A 24,582-nucleotide genomic window follows, 5' to 3' on the forward strand; every position below is an offset into this window, starting at 1 on the left:
AGTTAACCAGCTTTTAACACAACACTGAATCCCAAATCGCTCTCCAACCCTTGACCAAGGGCATTACTTGGTGTATGGGACAAGGGATTATATTGTACATCCTAGCAAACTAGCCTACCGTTGAACACTATTTGGAATTTAACCCCAGAACCTGGAAGTTAACAGAGTTCATATGCTAAGTGAAATGTCAATATATTAAATAATTTAGTCTTTTGATCTACTGGTAAATTGAAAAGATTTTTTAATGTTAATATTCCTCGTTACCACACTAACTGATACTAACTAATAATTACAGAAAAAATAGGAATTCACATAAATATCTTCACAATACACAGAATAATATATTGCATAAATACATAAGGAATTGTCGCTTTTCATATATTGAGAAATATATTAAATGTATATCTTATTATATGTAGTTTTATATCCAACAATATACTTCATAATATATTGACTTCGATTAAATGTACTGTATCTATTTCTTTATACTTTTTTTTACAATATGCTTATATGTTAATGTAGTTAAAATATAGACTTTATAGGCATTAATCAGAGCACAGCGACAAAGTGAAAGTGTGTATAATTCTTTAACATGCCTAAATTTCAATGTTTCAATAAAGTTTAAATATAATATTTTTTATCTTTATTGCACTACATACAATATATCCATGCATGGTCCATTCTTATATTGCAATATATTTATAACTAGTATCCTATATATGGAAATGTATTATTTAATATATTGCATTATATTTTACATTATATTTTATATTATATATATATATATATATATATTTTTATTTTTTCTCCATAAGGGACGAGATTTACAGAACTGTCCATCACCCTTATGGTTTATTCTTATCATTTGGCTAAATACTACCAGGAAGAATTTAATACCACTTTCATCCCTGTTAATTACACTAACTGTCAGTCGCTAACTGTCGGTCGCCAGCTCCACCAGATGCAGTTAGTTAGTTCCCCGCCAGTCACTTAGCGATACAAGATGGAAGCAAAATGACTGGTTAAATAAACAAACAAATCATAATCTGTTAAAAATAAATGATGTTTTTTGTATAAAAGCAGGATCACACTCGACGTTGTGTTGTTGTGCTGATTATCAGCACGGCTGTGATATCTGCGACACTCGTGCTGTCCCCCCTGCTACCTATGATGCAGCTGATGACAGCAGAACCTCGAGTGTGATATCGGTGTGCTTTTATACAACAGTGCTATAAGCACCGGTTGTTTTCTAGACTCACCTGAAAATGTACCTAAACACTGGATTGTAACTTACCTGTGTTTATATATTGACATTTTACAAATGTGTGCACCGCTGTTAAATATACGTAATGATTAATAAAAAAAGTTCTTGAAACTTTGTTTAGGTTATACTGGTACTGTGGATGTGATTCTTTTCTATATGGTTTTCAGTACTTTAAATGAGATTTATAATAAGATAAAAACTCTTCTTTACTCGGGTGCTATATAAGATGATAAAAAAGAAAAAAAACATCCATTATCATAAAGTTCCTCTGCCTCATGTTCAGCAACTAAAGCCCAGAGATACAGAGAGAGGAGCAGCAGACAAGATAGGCACTTGATAAGAAAAAAAAAGAAAAAGACATAAAAGAGAAGGATGAGAAATATATATAAAACAGGGATCAGCTGGTGGTGGCATGTTTTGCAGCAGGAAAAAGATAGAAAGATTAGGTGCTTACTGGGTGTCATGGTGCGTTTAGACAGGCTGTGGAACAGAGTTAAATTAGCAGGGAAAAAAGGCGCTATCTATTTGGGGGAAGAATTCAGACATTCTCTGCTCTAGTGTTTTTCTTAGTTTGTATTCTACAAAACGAATCTGTTTTAGGCTTTCTGGTATTCTCAGAAAAGAAGTGAATGTGAATGATTACCAGCATACAAGCATAATGCTATCTAATGTATTAATATATAATAATGATTTAATATTACAATAATGCATGATTTGTATGCATCCGAATGTGTACTTCAACGTTACTTTCTTACTGTTATTTCTTTCATCTATAATTTGTTGACTTTCGTGTCGGTATTTGAAAGTTGATAGTTTTCCGAAGAATATTATTTTCCAAAGTGGACAAATGTGTTGATAATAATAATATAAAAAAAATAATAAAATAAGGGTGATGTAATTTAAGTTGCCAGCTTTTATATACTCTATACCTTCAATCAGGGTCTCAGCAGTGCCTCTGGTGGTGTACTGTGGAGTGTGTGGCACCAGAATGTTGGCAGTTAACCCTTTGAGTGCTGTTAGTTCTGAAGGGTGGCCTCGTGGATCGGACTAGTCTGTCCGGCGCATCCCAAGAGTGCTAAATCGGATCGGGATCTGGGGAGTTTGGAAGCTGGGTTGGCAGTCTTGGGCTCTTTGACTGCAGGACAAGCAAAGAGGGTGTGTGATGTGGTGCATGGCGCTCTTGCGCCTTTCTATTGTGGTCAACACTGAATTTTTTGGTGCATTGGCTTTTCTGTTGGATCGGAAAAGGACAGGCTGGGCATGGGTAAGCGTATATAGTTGTTATAGTTGTGTATACTGTTTTATAGTTGGTTATCATTGATGTTCAGTTCATCTGGTGGTGGTCATAATGTGATAAGTGTCATTTTTTTTAAGTTAGTTCTTTGTGCTGGAGTGTGTGATGAAGTATGAACTGCTAAACCAATCAATTGCCGATGATACTTGAAAAAAATAGAGCTTATGGGTACGATGGTACTTACTGTTTTTAGTTTGCTGAGGAGAGAACCTCAAAAGTAGAGATGCCACACACTTGGACAAGAAGAGCCGAGTCTATGTTTGGCTTCAAGCTGAACTTTGTGCCGGAATAGAGGACCATCTATGTCTATCATGTCTAACTCCAACCACCCACTCTTTGGAGATTTTGCCAAGCAGGGAGCATGTTCAGTGGCAGACTTCTGTCACAGAGCTCCTCTACAGACAAACTCAGAAAAATCCATTGTCCCCAGGTCCATACATATTCTTAACACCTCTTTACAGCATCCGAGGGACTTGGATTGGGATTCTCGGTCGTGATGGTTCCTCGACTGCTACATGTTATCTGCTAAACATGCCGCTCTTCTCCATCACAGACTCAATGTTCACAATCCTATTTATCTATTCATCACTTATTCTAATCTGCATTGACCTTCATTGCCTCTATCTGGCTCCACCCACTTTTTACACTGCTGTCATATTTTGATTGCTAGGTCTCATGTTGCACATTTCAATTTATCTATTCATCCTCATTTGATTATATTTGGCACATGTTATCTTTTCGTAAACATGCTTTTTATCTTAGTCATTCCTGTACAAGCCGGAAAGAAAGGTCATCTTTCACATGTGCACTATTTGTGTTGTTGAGCTGTGTGCTCTGCACGACGCAATTGCATCTACAAGCCTGTTGTGTTAACTATCCTTTAAAACTGAATGTTTGCAGTTTCCTTCAAGATTAATAAAGTGTCTGTCTATCTGTCTGTTTGATGTCTCTGTCTGTCTGTCTTTTCCTCTATCTAACAGAACTGGTGCCACTGTGTTCAGTAAAGAGAAAGAAGGCATTTATCTTCAGTGCTCGGAGATATATCACTAAGTAGGAAAAGAAAGCAGCTTTGCTAGACAAATCTCACTCACTCATCTTCTATACTGCTTTATCCTGTATTCTGGGTCGCGGGGATCTGGAGCCTTTCCCAGGAGGCAGGGTACACCCTGGACAGGGTGCCAATCCATTGCAGGGCACACACACTTACTTACACACTATTGGCAACTTGGGAACACCAGTTAGCCTAATCTACATGTCTTTGGACTGTGGGAGGAAACCAGCGTACCTGGAGGAAACCCACCAAGCACAGGGAGAACATGCAAACTCCATGCACACTGAGACGGGAATCGAACCCAGAGCCTGGAGGTGCAAGGCGACAGTGCTAACCACTACACCGCCGTGCCACCTGCTAGACAAATTTGTTTCTTTTATTTTATACTGATAAAAATAATCAGAATTTGCAGCAGGTATGAATGAATGGAGCATTAGGAATGGTGTTTAAAATAAAAGATTGAAACAGTGGTTTGTAATCACTCAGCTGCACAGACTCTAAGTGTCTAGCATAATGACCTTCCTTGGGCCAATGTGCAAGGATTGTCTATGCCAAGACTGTCTTCTGTAATAAACATTCTCCCACAACACAGAAATCCCTGGCATTACAAACTTCATGCTGTTCTGAAATTGTAAGGATAATATGAGAATATTTTCAGTATAGCAAAAATAGGCGTTGTTTAAACATGTGACCTTAGTCTTTTATTTTAATTCATATTAAAATACCAAACAGTACAATCAATAAAACTTTATAACGTTAGTGTGATTTATTCAGACTCGCAGCGACCGGTCATTTAACAAAAGCTGTGCATTTGAATGTAAGTAAATGAAACACGTCCAATTAAACATTGGCTCTATGACCAAACTTTTGTAGGTGTGATAGGTTGACGGATCTCAGACAGATCTCAGCAAAAAATTCTTCTCCCAAACCCACAAAAACAAACAAACAAACAAACAAATAGTGCCTATAATTATTATAGCACCTATCAATTATTACATTGTTTTTACTAAGCAGTGAAACAAATCTGGTAACTCAGTATATTTAAGTTATACTCTATTAGGTAAAATATATGTGTTAGATGAAGATAATTTGCCCTGTATTTTTTCACCAATGAGTCCAAATCTGAAAAATATGCATATATTTTGATGTACACTGTACGGTTTAATGTATGTTAATACCTTACCAGTCATACCCATATTTGCTTGTAAGCAGACCATGTCTAATTTAGACCTACCTTTACTGTTTTAATGACCGTCACTATTCTGGGATGGCTTTCATGGGTTTTTTGGAGCATACCTGTAGGGATTTGCTTATTTAGTCACGAGCATATTTGTAAACCCAGGGGGCCTGAGGCATTCTGCATTCCAGTTCATCCCAAAGGTGTTCAGTGTGGCTGAGGTCAGGGTGCTGTGTAGGCCACTCCCATTCTTCTCCAAGCTTGACAAAACATACTGTATGTTTATGGATATTGCTTTGTGCATAGGGGCACTGTCACATTGGAAAAGTTTTAGGTTAGGACTTTAGGTTCTAGTGGATGGAATTCCTAATGCTGCAGAAAGCTGCAGAAATCCTATGGAGTTAACATTTGTGGCAACAGTTTGGGGACAAACCACATAAGTGCGATGATAGGCGACATGGTGGTATAGTGGTTAGCACTTCGATTAGATTCTCAGCCAGACTCGATTCTTATCTCTGTGTGCATGGAGTTTGCATGTTCTCGCCGTGCTTGGTGGGTTTCCTCAGGGTACTCCAGTTTCCTTCCACAGTCCATAGACATGCAGATTAAGTTAATTGGCATTTCCAAATTGCCCATAGTAGGTGAATGAGTGTGTGTTTGTGCGATAGATTGGCACCCTGTCCAGGGTGTACCGTGCCTTGTGTCAGGTGGCCCAACATATACTTTGGTGCATTTAGTGCATTATAATATTACATACCTACGGCTATTACTCGTAGGTATTTATACCCAAACACTGAATATGATTGTGCATGTTTAAGATTGATTTTTATCATTTATAAGATGTAGGAGAATTCATTACATTACTAACAGAAGAGCAAAAGTAATTCCTGCATCCGGACACAAATGCTCTCAGCTCTCACATTCCACTTGAGAATCCAGCTTATTCCAGTCGTCGACTTTTTCGACAATTGAAAAACGCTTTAATGACCATGGCTATCAGATTTGTTATAAACTCTCACCATTGCAGTTCATGGGTAACAAAATAATGTAATACTTATTTAATTAATTAGAATTGGTTTTATTGAATTAAAATTATTTTCACCAGTATGGTTTATTTCCGTTTTGCAAACAAATAGTATGACCCAAATTTATCTAGTTGCGCGTACAATACTGTAGATGTTACATAACACCCATGGGTCATTCAAAATTTGAGTGGGCCGGATGTGGCCAATGGGCCGTTGGGTTATTGAGTGGGCTTACAATACGGAGTTATGTTAAAAATAGTGTTGGTTACATCTTAGGTCCATTTCAGAGCAACGCTTTTTACCAACAACACTATAAAAGCACTGGTTGGGTTGTGCTACAGATATTTAGCTTTTGCAGTGAAATATGTAATGGTTAAAGCTTTATATTGTAAGCATCAAAAGTGAAATATAAATAAAACTCAAATAAGAATTTGTACGTATTATTCTATATCATGATATCACTTTTGAAAGTAATTCTAAATATCATTTCAAGGGCATTTAGAATTACAGGCTCATACTTCTGAAAGCATATGAAAAATCATAGTTAATAAATACAGTATCAACTGTGACATCTTAAAGCATCAGGTATTGCCAGAAGGCCTAAATTTACATGAGTCTCATAACTACAGTACATTCCTGGCTCACATAACTACATTTTACAATTAATTTCCCATAATGTTTCAGTAGAAAAGCACTTGCCCTTGGCATCCAGAACAATCTAATTACAAGATATCCTTGGTGAATTTTCTATTTCTTTTGAAATATGTGTAGAGTAATACAGGATTGCTAACTACCCAATGTATTAATTAGGCAGCCTTGATCCCTCACAGCTTCAGGGTCCCGAGTTCGTTCCTGAGTTCGGTTTGCTGTTCTGCATGCTATACATGCTGTATGGCCAGATGGGTCAGCACTGGGTTTCTTTTTGTGTTTAATATCTTAATGTAATGTATAAAGAGCAGCCATTATTCTAGTTATGATTTCCTTTGTACATCATCACCGCTTCATATTGCATATGGATAATGATCAAAACATACAATGAAAGCTACCCAAGGGATGTTCTTCACCGGCCAAATCAAACCAATAGAGCATGCTTTTCACTTACTGAAGACAAGACTGAAGGCAGCTGCAGTAAAGACCTGGCAAAGCATATCAAGGAAGGAAACTGCAAAGTGGGTCATGTCCATGGGTTCCACTTTTCATCTAAGTATTAAAGGCCATCATTATGGTTGTAATTATAATTGCTTATTTAATTGTGTATGAGTCCACAATCCCTGAATGTTTAAACTACTGGAATTTTGCTTGCTTTTCTTAACAGAAAAGTGTGTGTGTGTGTGACTACCAGTCAAAGTTAGATTGTGCAATGCTCAGCATCCATAAAAAAGGCCAAGAGCTGCAGGCCCTCAGACCCTACAGAAGCTCTAAGCACAGCTTGGGGCTAAGTCAAGTAAAAAGCCAGTCATTAGACCCATGCAAAGTAAAAAACGCTCCATTAAAACATAATCAGGGGTGAAGTCAGAAAAAAAAACAAAAAACAACAACAAACAAACAGGTGGCGACTCTAGTGATTATGCCAAGGAAAACCAAGTTTCCAATGCTGCCTTTTTCTTGACATGACCCCAACTATAGAAGAAGATATACAATGCTATTGACAGGCTCCTCTTAAAGTCACCAGGCAGGGATGACATTCCTGCAGAAGTCATCAAGTATAGCGGTACAACCCATAACTTTCCTTAATTCACACATTTGACTTGGTAAGCAGGAATGGTCCTTTCATTTTGCTACCTCTTTTTGGCTGCATTTCATGAGCTAAATATAATAATAATGCTAAACATAGTGAGGTCCATACATGATGATATGATGGAAACGGTAGAGTATGCTGCCAGCATGTCAAATCTTCTTAGCATTAGTGTGGCGTTAAACAAGCATGTGACCTTGCACAAACCTTTTCTGTTGTTAACTTTTTACACTCTTGCTCGAACACACTTTCAGGTCATCAAGTGAAGACATCTACTGGATCTCCACACCACAACTGATGGAAAGTTGTACAATCTCTTATGCTTAAGAGCACAATCTAAACAAAGAGAAGCCTAATTAAAAGTTTTAATAAAATTCAGGTTATGGCCCACGCAGCTCGAATAGCCCCTAGTGTAATCATTAAGAACTTGCCGCTTGAGGCTGTACACATCTTCATCTTAAGGATCAACACCAGCAGTTAATCTCTCAACATGATAAAAAAGTAATGGGACTGCAGCCACTTACCACTCCTGGCTGATATATATCAATTATTTGTCACATATCCCAGTTAGGATACTGGGATCGATGCACAGAGTCAGCCAGCTTACAGCGCCCCTGGAGCAGATAGGGTTAAGGGCCTTGCTCAACAGTGGCAGCTTGATGGTGCTGGGGCTTGAACCCCCAATCCCGATCAGTAACCCTGTCACCCATAGCCTTAACCAGTTGAGCCACCATTACAGGGTGGGGCATCTATACTGTATAAACAAGAGGTTTTGTCTGTACATTGGTCAGAACTCGCTCTTTTAATGATGTCTTTACATGTCATACATTGGAAGACTCAAAACCAGTCTCAGAAAAATTTCTGTCTGTATGTTTGTATGTCTGTCCAGCCGGATTTTTACAAAACTTTGCCAGTCCTTCTGTATTTTACCTGAAGTTAAACCTGCATCATAAATGAGATCAAAATGTTGAGTAGAAGGGAAGTTATGTACCAACTTATGTCATAACATCTAGTGCTTTTTTGGATAAATATAGCACTTTTTCCCTTAAGATGGGCATAGCTATGCGTGTCACTCAACATAGCCAATCAACACAATGGGTGAAGATACCTGTGTATAGACAGAGTCTGCGAAAGACACAGAAATGACAGCAATGCACCTTACAAACTGCCACAATCCTCACCACACACAAAAAAGCGTGACACAGCATGGCTTACTCCAAAAAAAAAAAATGGGACGTCCACTATGAAAAATGAACCTGAGTCATAAATGCAATCAAAAAGTTGAGTTTTGTGCCAGATGGTGATAGCTTTAACCTTTTAACTATTACTACAATTTTTTTTTTAACTTACGCTAGTAGGTATTTAAGTGAGTAAATAAATGAGGAAACTAATAAACAAACAAACAAATACATAAAACCATTATGGGTGTCAGAAAATCTCCAACTTCTCTTTAATCAGAAAGAAGTTAACTCGAATGAGAGGCATGTGCTTCTCACACTGCAGGTTGGAGGTTAAATCTATTAAACCACTCGGAAATCTTTTCTGTTCAGTATGAGTTCCCTCAACGGCCATCAGCAGCCTCCACTTCTGCCAATTTGACTGTGCTGCCTTAAGTTTATGAGCTCTAGGATTTTTCCCATCGTTACATGACTTGAAACTGACCTCCATATATCTCTGCCTGGGATTCATCTTTGAGTAGCTCGAAGCCCAGAATGATGAAGGGCAATGTGATGCCGTCAGACAGGAGTGCAATATATCTGTGGGGAAATGATCGCATCATTATTATTCCGTGTCTTGTAGTCAGACAGACACGTTTCTGTTTATGTGCATTCTCTGCTTCTCCTTCAGTCCTTTTTACCTTCGCTGCCTGCGTAAAATCAATTCAGACTGGAGCATCCGTCTTTTGATCTGTTGTATATGAGAGAGAGTGATGCAATGCTCCACACAGTTGCTGCACGCGCCTGGGATGTGAGTCAGAGGACCTTGAAATTGGACCCTATTGTTCTTATCCTGAACCATTTTCTAATCAGGAGACTGGTTATATTTTAATTTAAGTTTTAAGTTTGATTTATTTATGCCTCTTATAAGTTTTCTATTCCACTTGCAGCATATTGGGCTTTTTAGAAATAAAATAATAATGACAATCCCAGGCTGCATGCATTGTCAGACTTGATGCTTTCTTTGTGTGTGTGTGTGTGTGTGTGTGTGTGTGTGTGTGCGTGCATGTGTGTGTTTTATTGGGTAATACAGCCTGTTATGCACAGTCACTAGCAGGGCACAAGAGCTGTTTGTCACCACACACAAGACCTCTGACATAAACCTACACCGTGTCACACTGTATATTTGAATGTGTGTGAGATAGAAAGGGAAAGCAAAGCTAGACGGAAAGTAATGAAAAAACTAACCCATTTTTTTTTTTTCTCAGCATGCCAAAGTATGATAACGGCTAGTTCTTAAGCACTCTACATGCTCCAGTGAACTCATAGTGAGCCTCCTCAATAAGCTTCCTACACTGTGGATCCTGCACAATTGCGGTTTCTTAAGCCGTGAGCATTTGGGCATGTGTACCCAAAAGATCGCTGCCAACGTCCCCTACCAGACACCACAGCACACCTCCAGAGGTCTTGTGGGGCCCCGCCCCGAGGGGCCAGAGCTTTCCCTGTGGCACTACAGGGGATCCTACACAGTACTGATCATATTGTTTTGAAGTTTCCAGCAAGTAAATGTTTCACTAAATGTTTGTCTACCTGAAATCGCAGAGATGCTTAAGGCAAATAAATTAGGTTGAAGGTGTTTAGCAGTTGGGAGCCCTCAGTGCGTCAGATAATCATTATGCAGAAGAAATCTGCAAGAAAGTGATTAAACTATGAACTTTATTGTTGCTTTTTATAGAGCCGTGCTGCAGTAGCTGGCTTAGATTAAGAGCGTGGGCAGGTATTAAATCACCGTATTCACGCTATTTGGTTAAGCAACCTTCTCACACACTGTATTTTATACTGTATCCTTGTGCATGAAGGTTTGTCTTGCAGTAAAGATCAATCAGTGCCAAGCCCCATATTCTGTAAATAATTTATCATCCTGCAATTTTTCTGGGCTTTGCTTGGATGCAAGATGTAAAATTTCTGAAACATTGCTCGAACACTGTTAGTGAATCAAAAGGTAGGAACATCCCAGTCTTGTCCATTATGTGTTCACTCATGAGTCCGCAATTCTCTTTCCTTTATACACGAGAACATTGCCACTCTCACACGCTGCTAATTTAAAGTTGTTTTGGAAGCGTTAATCTCCTGTTCTGTGTAAGTATGCCATTTAGGCTGTAACACTGCACTCATCATCACTCCACTGCTCCACTAATGTGGCGTAGTTCAGCAGGATCTGGAGCCCCCAGCTATCACGTCAGGAAAAAAAAAGAGACAGAAAGATTTGGTTTCCTTCTCACTTTCCCTTTATTTTGTCTCCTTGTGTGCCGGCAGCATCTTGGAGGAGCCACTGCTGAGTGCTGAGGTAAAGGAGGGAGAAATTCTGCCTCCCACCATTCAGAAGCTGATGAAAGGATACAACAAGTACCTGAGGCCTTTCTTTGACAGTAAGCATATTCTGTGTTCGCATACACAGATAATTAAATCAACATAGCCTTTAATTCAATATTTTGATTCTAAATTAGGATAGGGGAAACTCCACCGTCATGTCAGAAACAAGCCTTAAATAAAATTGTTACAGTACATTCCATAATGCATCGGTTTCTCACCCAGTCAGCTGTCTATTTGTGTCTGCCTTCAAAAAGAATCTTTCATTATCGCTTCACCATGGCACCACCACTGTGCCTGCTCTTCCAGCCAGATTTCTCCTACGCACCAAAATAACATCCAACTAAAACCCTTTCTATCCTGATGAATTCTGCATCTGCCTCATGAGATGCACTTTAACGGAAAAATAGGCCGGAGATCATAGAGTGTATCTTTATTTAATAGGCGAAACTAAAAAAAAAAAAGAATTTTTATAATTATTTAATAAATACGTTTTTTTGTGTTGTTTTTGCCTTTTTATATTTCTAACTTTCTGTGCAAATTTTACCCTAAGTGGAAATATGTTTATTTTGCCAGGAATTGTTATGAATGCTCATTCATCATCCAAATGATTTTTTTGTTGGAAGCCATAAACATGCAACATATTGCTTTGTTTCTGTTTTTTACTCCACATTTGTTTCCCCCGCAGATGGCCCTGTTACTGTGGGGATGAGTTTGGACATCGCCAGCATTGACACAATCTCAGAAATCAACATGGTAAGGGAAAAAAATGGAATAATGGATAAAAAAATACTCACAGGACTAAAATTGGTTGATTTTATTATTGAAGCAATGGAACAAGATGAGCATATTGCTGATATTTTTATGCCGAATAGATAAAAATGGCAGTAGCAACAGAAAGGCTTAAATTTAGTTTAGAAATATTATTTTTAAATAATGTTAAACTTGGTGGTTAGTGTGGGGGTATTGGTGGCTCATTGGTAGGTCTGCCATGTGGAAGGCCTGGGTTTTATTCCCAGCCAAAAACCCAAACCCCAGCCACTGGATGTAGTGCTGGTCCCAATCCCGGGTGAAATGGGAGGGTTGCGTCAGGAACCGCATGAGACTTATGCTCTGGCGACCCCTTACCAGAAGCAGCCGGATGACCAACAACAACAAACTTGGTGGTTAGCATTGTTGCCCCACACCTACAGTGTTGGGGTATGAATCTCACCTCTGCCCCAGTGTGTGTGAAGTTTGCATGTTCTCCCCATGCTTGGTAGGTTTTCTCCCATCATACAAAGACATGCAGTTTTAGTTGATTGGTATTTTCAAATTACTTGTAGTGTGTGTGTGCTTGTACCCTACAATGTGGTGGCAACCCATCCAGGGTGTACCAGGCTTTGTTCCCGGATAGGCTCCAGGCTTCCTGCAACCCTATATGTGATAGACCGGACAGATAATGGATAGATGTTAAACTGAACGAACATGTAACAAAGCAATAGTGTTTGATGTGGGTTTCAGGTTTTATCTTGGTTTATTTCCCCCTTTGAATGTACTGTATATGACCAGTTCAGTGGCAGCTCCCAAATTAAACAATGCCAGTGAGGGACAGTGGCTTAGTCTATTTCCTCATTATCTAATTGAGAAACTTGTCCAAGTTTTTTATCCATGTCTATGATAGTGAGACAAAAATCCCCCTGGGTTCAGCCTTATAAAATGACATTCAAATGTTTCGCAAATGGCCATTAATTTTAACACCCACTGAGTGGAACCTTCAGGCTTCTCGATTTAAAGAATGCTTTCTTTGGAGGGAGTAGGGCACAGTCATGGCCACTTGGTCTCTTAAGAATGGACACCTCCTTTTAAAAGTTTCACATACTGTATTTACAACTACAGAATCTGCCAGATGCTGGTATCTAGAGAATTCACAGAAGTGCTTTGTAGTCTCAATCAAAACCATCCTCATGCTTGAAATTGGACAGGGTCTTCGAATCAATCAAGCTAAAACGTTGTTAAAGAATACAACAAATAAGCACACCAACACAAGCATTACAAGGGGGGCATTTTGATGGTTGTGAAAGATGTATTTTAGGATGTGTCTTGAAGTTATTGAACTGATCGTTTTGTTTTGTATGTTACATTGTCAAATACCCTGAAATGCTCAGTAATTTTAGTCTGTTGTGTGTGGTTTATCACTGATTCACTTACGTAGGACTACACTGCCACCATTTTCCTGCGGCAGCGCTGGACAGACGAAAGACTGGTGTTTGAAGGCAATAAGAGCTTGAGTCTGGATGGGCGTCTGGTGGAGCTACTCTGGGTTCCTGATACCTTCATTGTGGATTCCAAGAAGTCCTTCCTGCATGATATCACGGTGGAGAACAGGCTGATCCGAATCTTCCCCAATGGGACTGTGCTTTATGCTCTCCGGTGAGGTGAACTCTTCGTTCTGGACTAAAGGATGACAATAAATCAAAGCTCTGACAGAATACCGAAGTGTCCAATGTTATTTATGTAAATCCATGGGCTTCGTCAATGATTCTTAAGAGCCCTAAGAACCTTAAGATCTGTACCAGACATTTACACATGCCACTAAATGGCGGACGGCCCTGATGCTTTTCTGATAGATGAGAATAATGAATATACGAGTAATCCTGAGCTTTTTTTCCATTGAGGTGGGCACAGCTATACAGTATGTGTCACTCATCAGTCTCTTACAAGTGTGACACATGCAATCATGGCTTACTCAAAAAAAGTAAAGTAGACTATGAAAACTAAACCCTTAACAATGAATGGTCAGATGAATATATATTTATTTTTTCTGCAGGAAGTTAAAAACCAGTTTGTCTCATACTGTATGTTCTGAAACGCTGGCGATATTAAAAAGCCGTAATGTAAAGCACCACTATAAGGTAAAAAACTGGGTGTGAAAGTAAGCATATCTGCATCAGTCTGAGGTGAGGGTCGTGTAAAATACCAGAACTGAGAGTCTGGTATAATAGAGCAACCAGAGCCCTTTCACATTCATTTAGAGCCCGGCAGCATGCAAATAAAGATTGATTGAAGATTGTTTTTCCATGCATATATGCGGAAATATACACAGCCATCAAAGTTTTAACTGTCCACATGTGTAATATTATTACTGAAGTTTGACCATAAATAATATTGAAATGCTTATTTTTCTTACAGACTTACAGGCAATGCATATATAAAGATCTAAATCCTACACAAACATGAAATTCGGCCCATGGCAAGAAGAACATTGTATCGACCAGACATGCATAAATTTAAATTCAGTTCCCCTGGTACTGTATACTTGCAGGTTTTTATATACAAGAATTTGGCAATCACAACCATAAACAGATGTTTGAATTTGCTGCCATGAAACAAAGAAAATGTTGATTGTTTTAAAAAGGGATTTCATGCATCTCCAGGAAGATGCTAGATTGTGTACTCAGCATGGACCGGTACTGAAGAGAGGAAGCACTTCCCGATGAGCATTTTAGTCTTACCACCTAGATCCATAGTTTAACCTGGAGCCAAATTCACAACAGGATAGGAAGATGAAAAGCAGCAGAAGACTTTTTCACTTCTATCAGCCATGGGTAGGAAATTTAGTCTACAGTAGACACAAATTCACTCAAACAGGACATGTGGTCTAGGTCTTTGTCCTATCCTCAGTTATCATCAAAACCAACCTTCTGTGAGGTTTATCACGTTGTGCATTCTGAAATGCTGTTCTCCTCACCATGGTTGTAAAGAGTGGTTATTGGAGTTGGTGCGGTCCTTCTTGCCAGTGCAAACCAGTCAGGCCATTCTCTCCTGTTTGCAGAATTACCCCATCATTGGATGTTGTTTAGTTTTCCACACTATTCCATTTATAATTTAGAGATTGTTGTATTATAAAAAATAACTGATTTGCGATTTTATATTTTTACAATTGCATGGATATGCAGGTGTACGGGTGTTCCTAATATTGTGGACAGTGAGTGTAGGTAGATCTCATTTACATTTCATTGTTTTTCTGCCAACACCATGTGTAGTGTGTGTGTGTGTGTGTGTGAAATTGGGTGTGAGAGAAAAGAGAGAGAGAGAGAGGTGTTGAGGTCCTTTGGTGTTTGGTGCGTTTTTTGTTTTTTTTTTCAGGCAGAAAAAAATAGTATTCATATTTCCACATAATTACATTTTATATTTTAGAGCTAAGACTGCATCTATTATAATACCCGTGGTATCCATGTTCCCATCTAAATGGAATATTCCTGTTAATTGAGAGCTAGGGTGTACAGTATGTGTGGATGTTAAAAATAAAAAAGGATCCATGAGATTCTCTCTCCAAATCATGTGATGCTGATTTAACAAATATATGGATCTAATAGCAGAAACGGTCAGCAAGGGCCAGGTCAGCACACATGAGCTAAGATGTCTTACTCTGGCATGTTGCTGAACATTTCAGCATTAATTAGACAATAATATTTCATGTGTGTTTGTGTATTTCTCCAGGATCACCACCACTGTGGCCTGCAACATGGACCTGACTAAATATCCCATGGATAAACAGACATGCACCCTTCAACTGGAAAGCTGTAAGAGCGAGGCATACTCTCTCTCTCTCTCTCTCTCTGACTCTGACTCTTTTCCAAAGCATTAATGAGAGCGTTGCTGTGGCAACAAGCTATAGGCTCTTTTTTATTCCTCAGCTCTTGCTTGTCGCATCAGCAACGTACGACTATATAATCTGTTTCATATTTCATAACACATGGTCTGGATAAACATCCATAAACTAAATATGCATCTGTGCTGTGTATTTTTTTTTTACTTAAAGCATTTCCATGATCAAATATAATCAAAGCATATAACCACAGATTGGGAAGGTATAATATTTGTGTGTAGATTTGTTTGAGTCAGTTTAAGTTTTCTTCAGCCTGTGAGGAAGATACACAGTACTCAGACAATGGATGAAGTTGTGGGTGTGAGATGTGTGGTGACAGTCAGTTTATTGGGTCAATATGGTTAGTACTGAAACCAGATTGTAAATTTTATCCTCTAAATTCTCCAAGCCAGTAAAAGCATTTTGTGATATTTCTCTCTCTCTCTCTCTCTTTCTCTCTCTGGGATTGAGCTTCTGCCATGGTTTCTGTGAATCGTTATGTAAGCTGCAATGAGAGTGAAAGACCCAGAGAGTGGGAGAGAAAGAGAAAGAGAATGAATGTGTGTGTTAGAGTGAGAGAAGCAAATCAAGTCCTCCCTCATAGTTGCATATTTCCAACATACTGTATCTCCCACTCAAAACAATATGCCCATACGCAGAATACACACTGCTTTATAGTCACACCAAATAATAATAGTACTATATTTTTGACATAATCATAATTTTCAGTCATAATAATCAAATGTTCCCTGGTGTAGAAAGACTAGCCTTTCTTATTACTAGATACAATATTACCAAAGCGTGTTTCTCACCATCTACTTTGCATTCACTATTCACTGTTCACAATACAGCAGTGACTTTAAATATAATGGCGTGCGCCCAAATCTTTTGCCGCTTCTCGCTCACTCCGGAGCTTTACCAGGTAGGCGGCCTACCTTCTGCAGGTGTGCGAAGGGGTGGTGCCACGTGAACAGGCACGGATATTGATTTATCTTCGTTAATAGGTTTCAGGCATCTTCCTGCGTTATAAAAACAAGGCAGTGGGAGTGAAGTGTAGCTGGGGGTTCTGGAGATCAACAGGGCAGAGTGTTGTACAGCGTCTGTTAAACATGATGAGTGGCATGCGAGAGTCGTGATTAAGTTAAGTTAAATTTGATGGTGACCATTTGTGGACTGCAGTTTGCAAGTTATTCCACAGATTTTAATCCTTTTTTTCCAACCACTGTAAGGTCGGTTTTTCTTTGCTCTGGGTCATTTTCATGGTGGAAGATAAACCTTCATCCCATTGACTAATTCCTGGCTGAAGGCAGCAGATTTTCCTTAAGAATTTGACCCCATCCATGTTCCTTCTATCCTGGCACGTACTCCAGTCACTGCTTGAGAGAAACATCCATAAGAGAATATCGCCACCTCCATGCTTCCATGATTTCCGCGAGGCATATCAATTGGTGTTGTGGGTAAATAATTCAATTTTAGCCGCATCTGACCACTTGCGTTTTTGCAAAGCTCAGTGGTCACTGCATGTGGCTTTTTTTGGAAAAGTGTCTTTTTTAAAGCAAGCCTCCCATGCACACAATGACCACTTTTTATCATAAATTCCTTCAACTGCTTCAGAGTTGCTGTAGGCCTTTTGGTAGTCTCTCTGACCAGTTTCCTCCTGGACCTTTCATTTTCTACATTGTTTGGAGCAACATCCTGATTCAAAAAGGGGTGGTGTTGTACACAATACCTTCACCTTCTTAATAATAGACTTCACTGTGCTTCCAGGTAATGATAAACCCTTTGATGTTTTTTTTGTACCCATCTCCTGACTTGTGCATGTGCTTAACTTTGTATCCCAGAGATCTTTTGACAGTGCCTTGCCACACTTGATTGTTTGCTTTGGTTGCACTACCAGGGACTGAAATCTCTAGGTTTTCATTCTGAGCTAATTAAAATGACCACAGCTGATCACAGTTGAAAGTTAAATAGCTTTGTGTGCCATTGGGAAGGTGATTATCTAAACCTGATTGAGTTTGCAAGTCATTTTAGGGGGAGGTGATCCTTTTCCAAATCAGTGTAGACTGTTGGCTGTTCACCTTTTATCAGGAATCTTTATTTCAAGTCCTAGAGGGCACTTGTCCAACACAGTTCTGCTCAAACACATTTGATTTAACTAATCTATTTATTACTAGGTTGTGCTGGGTGTTTAGATGTTGGAGAATCACAAACTGTGCTGGACACTGACCCTCCAGGACTGGAGTTGAAGTGTTCCTTCCCTAATTGTGTCCAATGAATTAAATTAGAGAATTGAAGTAACATCTGAATGACCATTCATAGGTGTAAAATGTACCAGAGCTCAATTGCAAGTGTCATAACAAAGAGTCTAAATACTTTTTTACTTAAAAATACTACTGTATTTTAACTTTTTCATTGTGGAGTATTGTGTGTCCAACAAAATGTGGAAATCCTAAAGGAGCTTGAAACTTTTCATCATTTCAACATACTTAGTGGTTAACACTGTCGCATTGCACCTTCAGGTTGTGGGTTCAATTTCCCCATCTGGTCTGTGTGCATGGAGTTTACATTCTCCTCATGCTTGCTGGGTTTCTTCAGGTTTCTTCAGGTTCTCAGGTTTCCGTTCACAGTCCATGCAGATTAAGCTATTTGCCTTTCCCAAAATTGTCTGTAGTGCGTGAAAGAGTGTGTGAGTGGCACCCCATCCAGGGTGTAGACTCCAGGCCCCCTAGTGCCCTGTACGTATACGGGATAAATCGATAGAAACGATGAGAGTATGTGAAGAATTTTTTTTTTAAATAGCAGGACTGTGAAATAAAGAAGAAATAAGACATTACAGTGTGTATTATTAGAGGAAAATAAGCAGTAATGGAGTAGGGGGATGCAATAGCACATTTGGTAAAACACCAAAAATGACTTTTGAATTGAGATTATGCTGAATTATGTATTTATTGAGGCTAAGATATAAAAGTCATTGTTGCAGCACTATTTTTTTCTTAGATAAGAACAAGGTAATATAAAATGCTTTGTTTTTGTTTAAGACAATCAGATTCAATGTAGAGTCATGGTATCTAAGGTATTAGGTCTTCTTATGTAGAACATTTTCATTCTTCACTGTGCAGAACTACTTTATAGCTAGATCATTTCCTTTGTAAAGAGACAGGCATTGACCCTTATCCATTACAGATTGCCTTTATGTTGTTGTGTATCTCCGTCTAAAGGTGTAGAATTTATGTCTATATGACGGACCCATAAAGAGAAAAGGTCTGATAGCTACTGTACTGTTTGTGCTGCTCTCAAGGTATACCTTTAATCAGCCACTTCTTTTAGCTTCAGGGGATTTGTGTGAGAATGCACACAGCAGTAAGTCTTGCATCTGCTGTCTTGTTATAAGTGGCGTTAAGAAGTCAGGATAGTTTTTAATCACTTTTTATTACAGAGCTCCCTCTTGAGGAAATACATTGTTACTGGTTTCAGTGGTGTAAAATAACTCAGTATAGCACAATAAATCAATGTGTAATTCTGAAATCTACAGTTTTGAAATTAAATGATAAGTTACAGGAATATGTATATGCTATTACGATTTTCAAAAAAGAATAATTTTATCCATGATTCATAGATTTGGTAGTATTTACTCTGTGGGATCCATTTCTAAATCTCTTTTTTCCAGTGATTCTGTGCAACGTCACTTTCTCTCTCTCTCTCTCCATCAGGGGGTTATAATGTCAATGATGTGATGTTTTACTGGGCAAGAGGCAATGAGTCGGTCAGTGGCTTGGACACTCTGCGTCTGGCCCAATACACAGTAGAGGATCATTACACTTCTGCCTCGGAGGCAGTGTATGAGACAGGTACACACAAACTGTAATACTGTACAAGCATGTTAGCTTCAAAGAGCTAAAAGAACAATACTTCTTTTTTTTCCTTTTTGTTTTTAAATATTTTACAGCACTGGTAGTTTTATGTGTATTCAATATATACATTATATATATATACTGTATATATATATATATACATATATATATATATATATATATATATATATATATATATATATATATACAGTACCAATCAAAAGTTATTAGTTAGTTGTTATTTTAAGACATGCTCTCATGAGACCATCTCAGGAAATCAAGACCAAAATTTACCTCTGCTGTGGAGGAGGAGTTCATTTAGAGTTACCAGCTTCAGAAATTACCAATTAACAAACAGCACCTCAGCTCAGAGCCGTTGTGAAGGCTTTAGAGCATAAATAGCAGATAGGAGATTATTGCATATTTTAAAAAAAGGTTCATTTTCTTTGTTATTTAATTTTAAAAGTCAAACTCATATTTTCTGGATTTGTTATGCATAAAGTAAAAAATTCCAAGCCTTTTTTTTTTCATTTTGATGATTTTAGAAAAATTAAAATCCAGTATCTCCAAATATTAGAATATTTCATTTAAAGTTTAAGTAAATTAATAATCGTACAGTATAAATAGCATGTATCTCTCAGTCTAGTCCAATACCTGCATGGGGAAGACTGCTGAATTAAAAATGTCCAGATAACAATCATCAACTCCCTCCACCAGTATATCTATGGAAAGTTGCCTGGAAGAGTAAAGTGTGGCAGGAAAAGGTGCACAAGCAACGTGGATGACTATAGCCTTATGAAGGTTACCTAGGAAAGCCAATTTAAGATCTTGGGAGAGCTTCCCAAGGAACAAAGTGAGGCTGGAGTCAGTGCATAAAGAGCCACCACACACAACAACAACAACTGCTGCATTCCTAGCTCAAGCCACTCCTGAAATAGAGACAATGTCCGAATTGTCTTCCCTAGGCTAAGAAGAAAAAGAACTGGACTGTTTCTTAGTAATCCAAAATGCTCTTTTCATATGAAATAAAGCAATATTTAGCATTTTTTTAGAAATCAAGGTTTACTAGTCTGGAGGAAAAGTGAAAAGGAACAGAATCCAAGTTGCTTAAACTCCAGTGGAAAGATTCCACAATCAGTGATGATTTGGGGTGTCACATCATCTGCTAGTGTTGGTCCACTGTGTTTTGATTGAGTCCAACGGAACTGTCTACCAATGCAGCTGTCTACCAGGTTTTGAATACATGAATGACCCTATAGAGAATCTATAGCATATTCTCATAAGAAAGACCCAACCCCACCTAACAGTACAGACGTGCTGAAGGCTGCTATCAAAGCAACCTGCTCTTCAGCAATGCCTCAGCAGTGCCACAGGCTGATTGCCTCCATGCCCTGCTGAATTGATGCAGTAATTTGTGCTAATGAAGCCCTGACCAAGTATTGAGTGCATAAATTAACTTACTTTCTCTATGGTAAATGGTTGTGTTTTTCTATATTCTGATATTTTTAGATACTGAATTTTTGATTTTCACAAGCTGTAAGCTGAACCAAAACAAATATTGAACATAATTGAAAATATGGAAATATTAAACTTTTTGTGTAGTCAATCTAGAAGATATGAGTTTCGTTTTTCTTAAATAAATACAGGTGAAAATATTTTTTTTTGAGATTTGAGATGGTAATGTTTTGAGATGCACTACACTAATCCTAGTACTACTATTAATTATATTTGTTGTTAATTTATATGACTACTGCACATTTTATATAATTTTGGAAACAGAGCTTAAAGCTCATTTATTTCATTTTTGTAATTTGACATTCCTGGCCTTGCTTCTAGTTATAAACTTTAAAAATAAAACATTAGGTCTGTCTGTATTAATATGAACTTTTTTTAGCTGGCACCATTTCTCACACATGGTTTTTCTATTTTTAAAATAATTTTAGACAAATAAAACAAATCACTGAGACTTATCTTTAATTCCGATATGATATCTTTCCACTCAGGTAATTATCCTAAACTTATATTCCACTTTGAGCTGAAAAGAAGCATTTTGTACTTCATCCTGGAAACCTACGTGCCCTCCAGCCTGCTAGTCGTGCTGTCCTGGGTGTCCTTCTGGATAAGCCAATCATCTGTTCCTGCTCGCATATGCATAGGTACCTTATCTTCATCAATTACATGCTTCAACTATTATCTATGAGGCAGGACATACACATTGAAAAACATAATGTTTATTAAAGCCTAACCAGGAATTACTAGCAATGTCACTTTTGCTAAAAAACTTTGACTGTCATTTTGGTTAAAAAATGATTTGCCATTGCTTATTTTCTCCTAGCAGAGTTTGCTTCAGATTAACTTATTGTTAGCCTTTATATTTTGGAAATGAAGCTGCTTATGGATATTAGAAAAAACTGCTCCATCTGATACTTTAGTGCATGCAGCTCTGGTATCTTTCTTAGGTTGGTCATAATCAGAGTTGTTTTTATCATCTCCTTGTCCGCCATGTTTTTTTTTTCATCGTTAAAGGAGTTACGACAGTTTTAACAATGACGACTCTGATGATGGGTGCGAGGACGTCCCTACCCAATGCTAACTGCTTCATCAAGGCGATAGATGTGTATTTGGGAATTTGTTTCAGTTTCATCTTTGGAGCCTTGATAGAGTACGCAGTTGCTCACTTCTGCACACTTCAGCACCCAGACTGCAACAGTGCGCTTACGGTGAGAACACAAAAAATGTTTTTTTTTTGCTGTTTTAATGTTTTAGATTTCAAAATGTATACATGTTGATATAAGCAACAGTCATGTTACATTTAGAGTTATTTATACACTTTAATTTATTAAGTAATGGAATTATATAGCTTTAACCCTACATTAAGCACAGGACCAGTGAATATGTTAAATAAATAGTAACCGTAACAATTTTGTAATTCACAGATAGTAGTTTTTCACCCTTATCAATTAATTTTATGATAACAATATACTCCGCTCTGGATACACATCATGGGGAACATTTGAGAATAGTTTTAAGAAATTGACATGTGCAAGTATGCAACGTGTGTAGAGTGATGTGTAATCTTGTAATTAAATATAAAAGCCAATCATACTCCAATGAGCACTAGGTTTCCAACTGAACTTTATTGTAAGTGAAAAAAAATCTCAGATTTTTCACCCTTTTAAAGTTATTTTTGCTCCGTATATGTTATTATAATTTTTTTTATTATATAAAACCCTCCTTTGATACTGTATCATCACAGTTTGCAGACGTGTTGATATTTAAAAGGTTCTGGTCATCATAGTATATCTCTCTCTCTCTCTCTCTCTCTCTCTCTCTTTCTCGCTCTATCTGTCTCTCGGCATCTCAGCACATGCATGATTGTGACGAGGAGATGAACGGTATCGTCACTACCATCTCCAGAAATTCGAGCCGAGCAAAGCGTCGGAAGGACTCTCCAAACCCTGCCCCTACATCGACACCTAGTGGAGAGCCTGATCTCATGGCACAAACCCCTTCTCACTCAGAACCCACGAACCCAGCGGCCCTGGAGGATCCTCTTAACCGCTGCATCAGAAACCTGTCCCTCATTCGACAGACGCTCCGCTCTGTGAACTGCTGTCATGTGGAGAATCCACATTACATAGACAACTACTCTCGTGTAACATTTCCCCTCTCCTTTGTCGTAGTCAACCTGCTCTACTGGACTTACTATCTCTATTTTTAATATGCCTCAGAGTTGGAAGAGTATGCACCTCATGTCTGACTGAGCATGAAATAATCTTAGTTTCTGTATGTGTCTGGGTTGTGTGTGTGTGTTTTTTTTTTCTTTTTTCCTTTTTTTTTGCTGAAAATCCGAGTGAAATTAAGAGAATATGCATGATGGTGCGAGTGGTTTTTATTTTGCATATTTTACATGTCTGAGTGGGTGTACAAGCCCTTCTCATCAATGTACCATTTCGTGGATCAGGTTCGTTATTGTTTTATAGAAACAGATGAAAGTGTAACATGCCAAATGATGCAATAAGATGTTAAAGGAAGAGGCTAATTAGGATGAAGGCACTGGGATGCCACCTGACTTCAACTTTAATGCAGAGGTGCCAGTGTTGCTAACAAGAATAAATAGAATATATTAAGGGAAAAAAGAATGTTACAAGAATTCCCCTTGCGTAACAAAGTTGACAAGGCAGCTTGGTGAATTAATGAAAAAGCATGCACTGGCTACGTGAATAGTTTGGATTTTTAAGCAACAAGCAACCAGCTCGACGTTAATGCTTACGGTAATTGTTACAAAACTAAAATGCATGTCCTGCCACATGTTGCTTATAATAATAAACTGTCTAAAACTGTAGTGAAACCTAATTACCATTAATTAACTGACTTTTTTTTTTTTTTTTTTTGTATATTTGGGCATCAGTGTACAAACTTTCTCGATCTTTACACTAATTTATTAGAAAAATCTATTTGAAATCAAACTATATGTTTAAATATATATTATATTGTATATCAGAATATACTTTATTTAATAGTATATTAAATAAAATAACAAAATGCTGTAGGAATATATTAAACTGAGACCACAACACATCAGATAATTTGCCTGTTAGCCTAGAAAAAAGCAAACAATAACCTTTTTTTTAAAGAAACTAAGTGTATCCTACACATTTAGCATAAAATTATGCTGATTTCAGTATCTCTCAAATACCTCTAACTGATCACTTCATTTTCACATATCCTTCACTCAGAGGAATTAAATTTGTGTTTGCTCTCACTGCTAAGAAATTAGGAACATATAGTAGTCCAGTATTGCTTTAAAAACGTCAAAATGTCCCTGCTAATGATTTATTTATATATATATATATTTGTATTATACTCACATTTTTTTGTATTATACTCATGTGCCACAGACATTTAATGAGTTTTTCCCTTCTTGTCTACGCATTACAGTGTTTCTACTTTTTTTTTTTCTATCGCAAACCTGTATGATATCAAGATTGTAAAAAATCCTAGGGAAACCAACAGGAAGTTTGTTAT

At 37.9% G+C, this 24,582-nt stretch overlaps 1 protein-coding gene across 3 annotated transcripts in view; it reads left to right on the forward strand.

The window, feature by feature from the left end:
- Nucleotides 1-23,938, forward strand: part of LOC128528988 (gamma-aminobutyric acid receptor subunit pi) — a 60,658-nt gene extending 36,720 nt beyond the window's left edge. For 2 of the 3 annotated variants that reach the window (XM_053502257.1, XM_053502258.1), the window contains exons 3-10: nt 11,020-11,132; nt 11,762-11,829; nt 13,268-13,485; nt 15,556-15,638; nt 19,414-19,551; nt 21,558-21,710; nt 22,081-22,274; nt 22,919-23,938. In XM_053502257.1, coding sequence (XP_053358232.1) covers nt 11,020-11,132; nt 11,762-11,829; nt 13,268-13,485; nt 15,556-15,638; nt 19,414-19,551; nt 21,558-21,710; nt 22,081-22,274; nt 22,919-23,275 — 1,324 coding nt within the window. In that variant the 3' untranslated portion in view covers nt 23,276-23,938. The remainder of the gene's footprint in view (nt 1-11,019; nt 11,133-11,761; nt 11,830-13,267; nt 13,486-15,555; nt 15,639-19,413; nt 19,552-21,557; nt 21,711-22,080; nt 22,275-22,918) is intronic. The other variant, XR_008361004.1, reaches the window with a different exon arrangement.
- The last annotated feature ends 644 nt before the right edge of the window (nt 23,939-24,582 follow it).

The sequence above is a fragment of the Clarias gariepinus genome, chromosome 8 (assembly GCF_024256425.1).
Source record: "Clarias gariepinus isolate MV-2021 ecotype Netherlands chromosome 8, CGAR_prim_01v2, whole genome shotgun sequence".
Classification (NCBI taxonomy): domain Eukaryota; kingdom Metazoa; phylum Chordata; class Actinopteri; order Siluriformes; family Clariidae; genus Clarias; species Clarias gariepinus.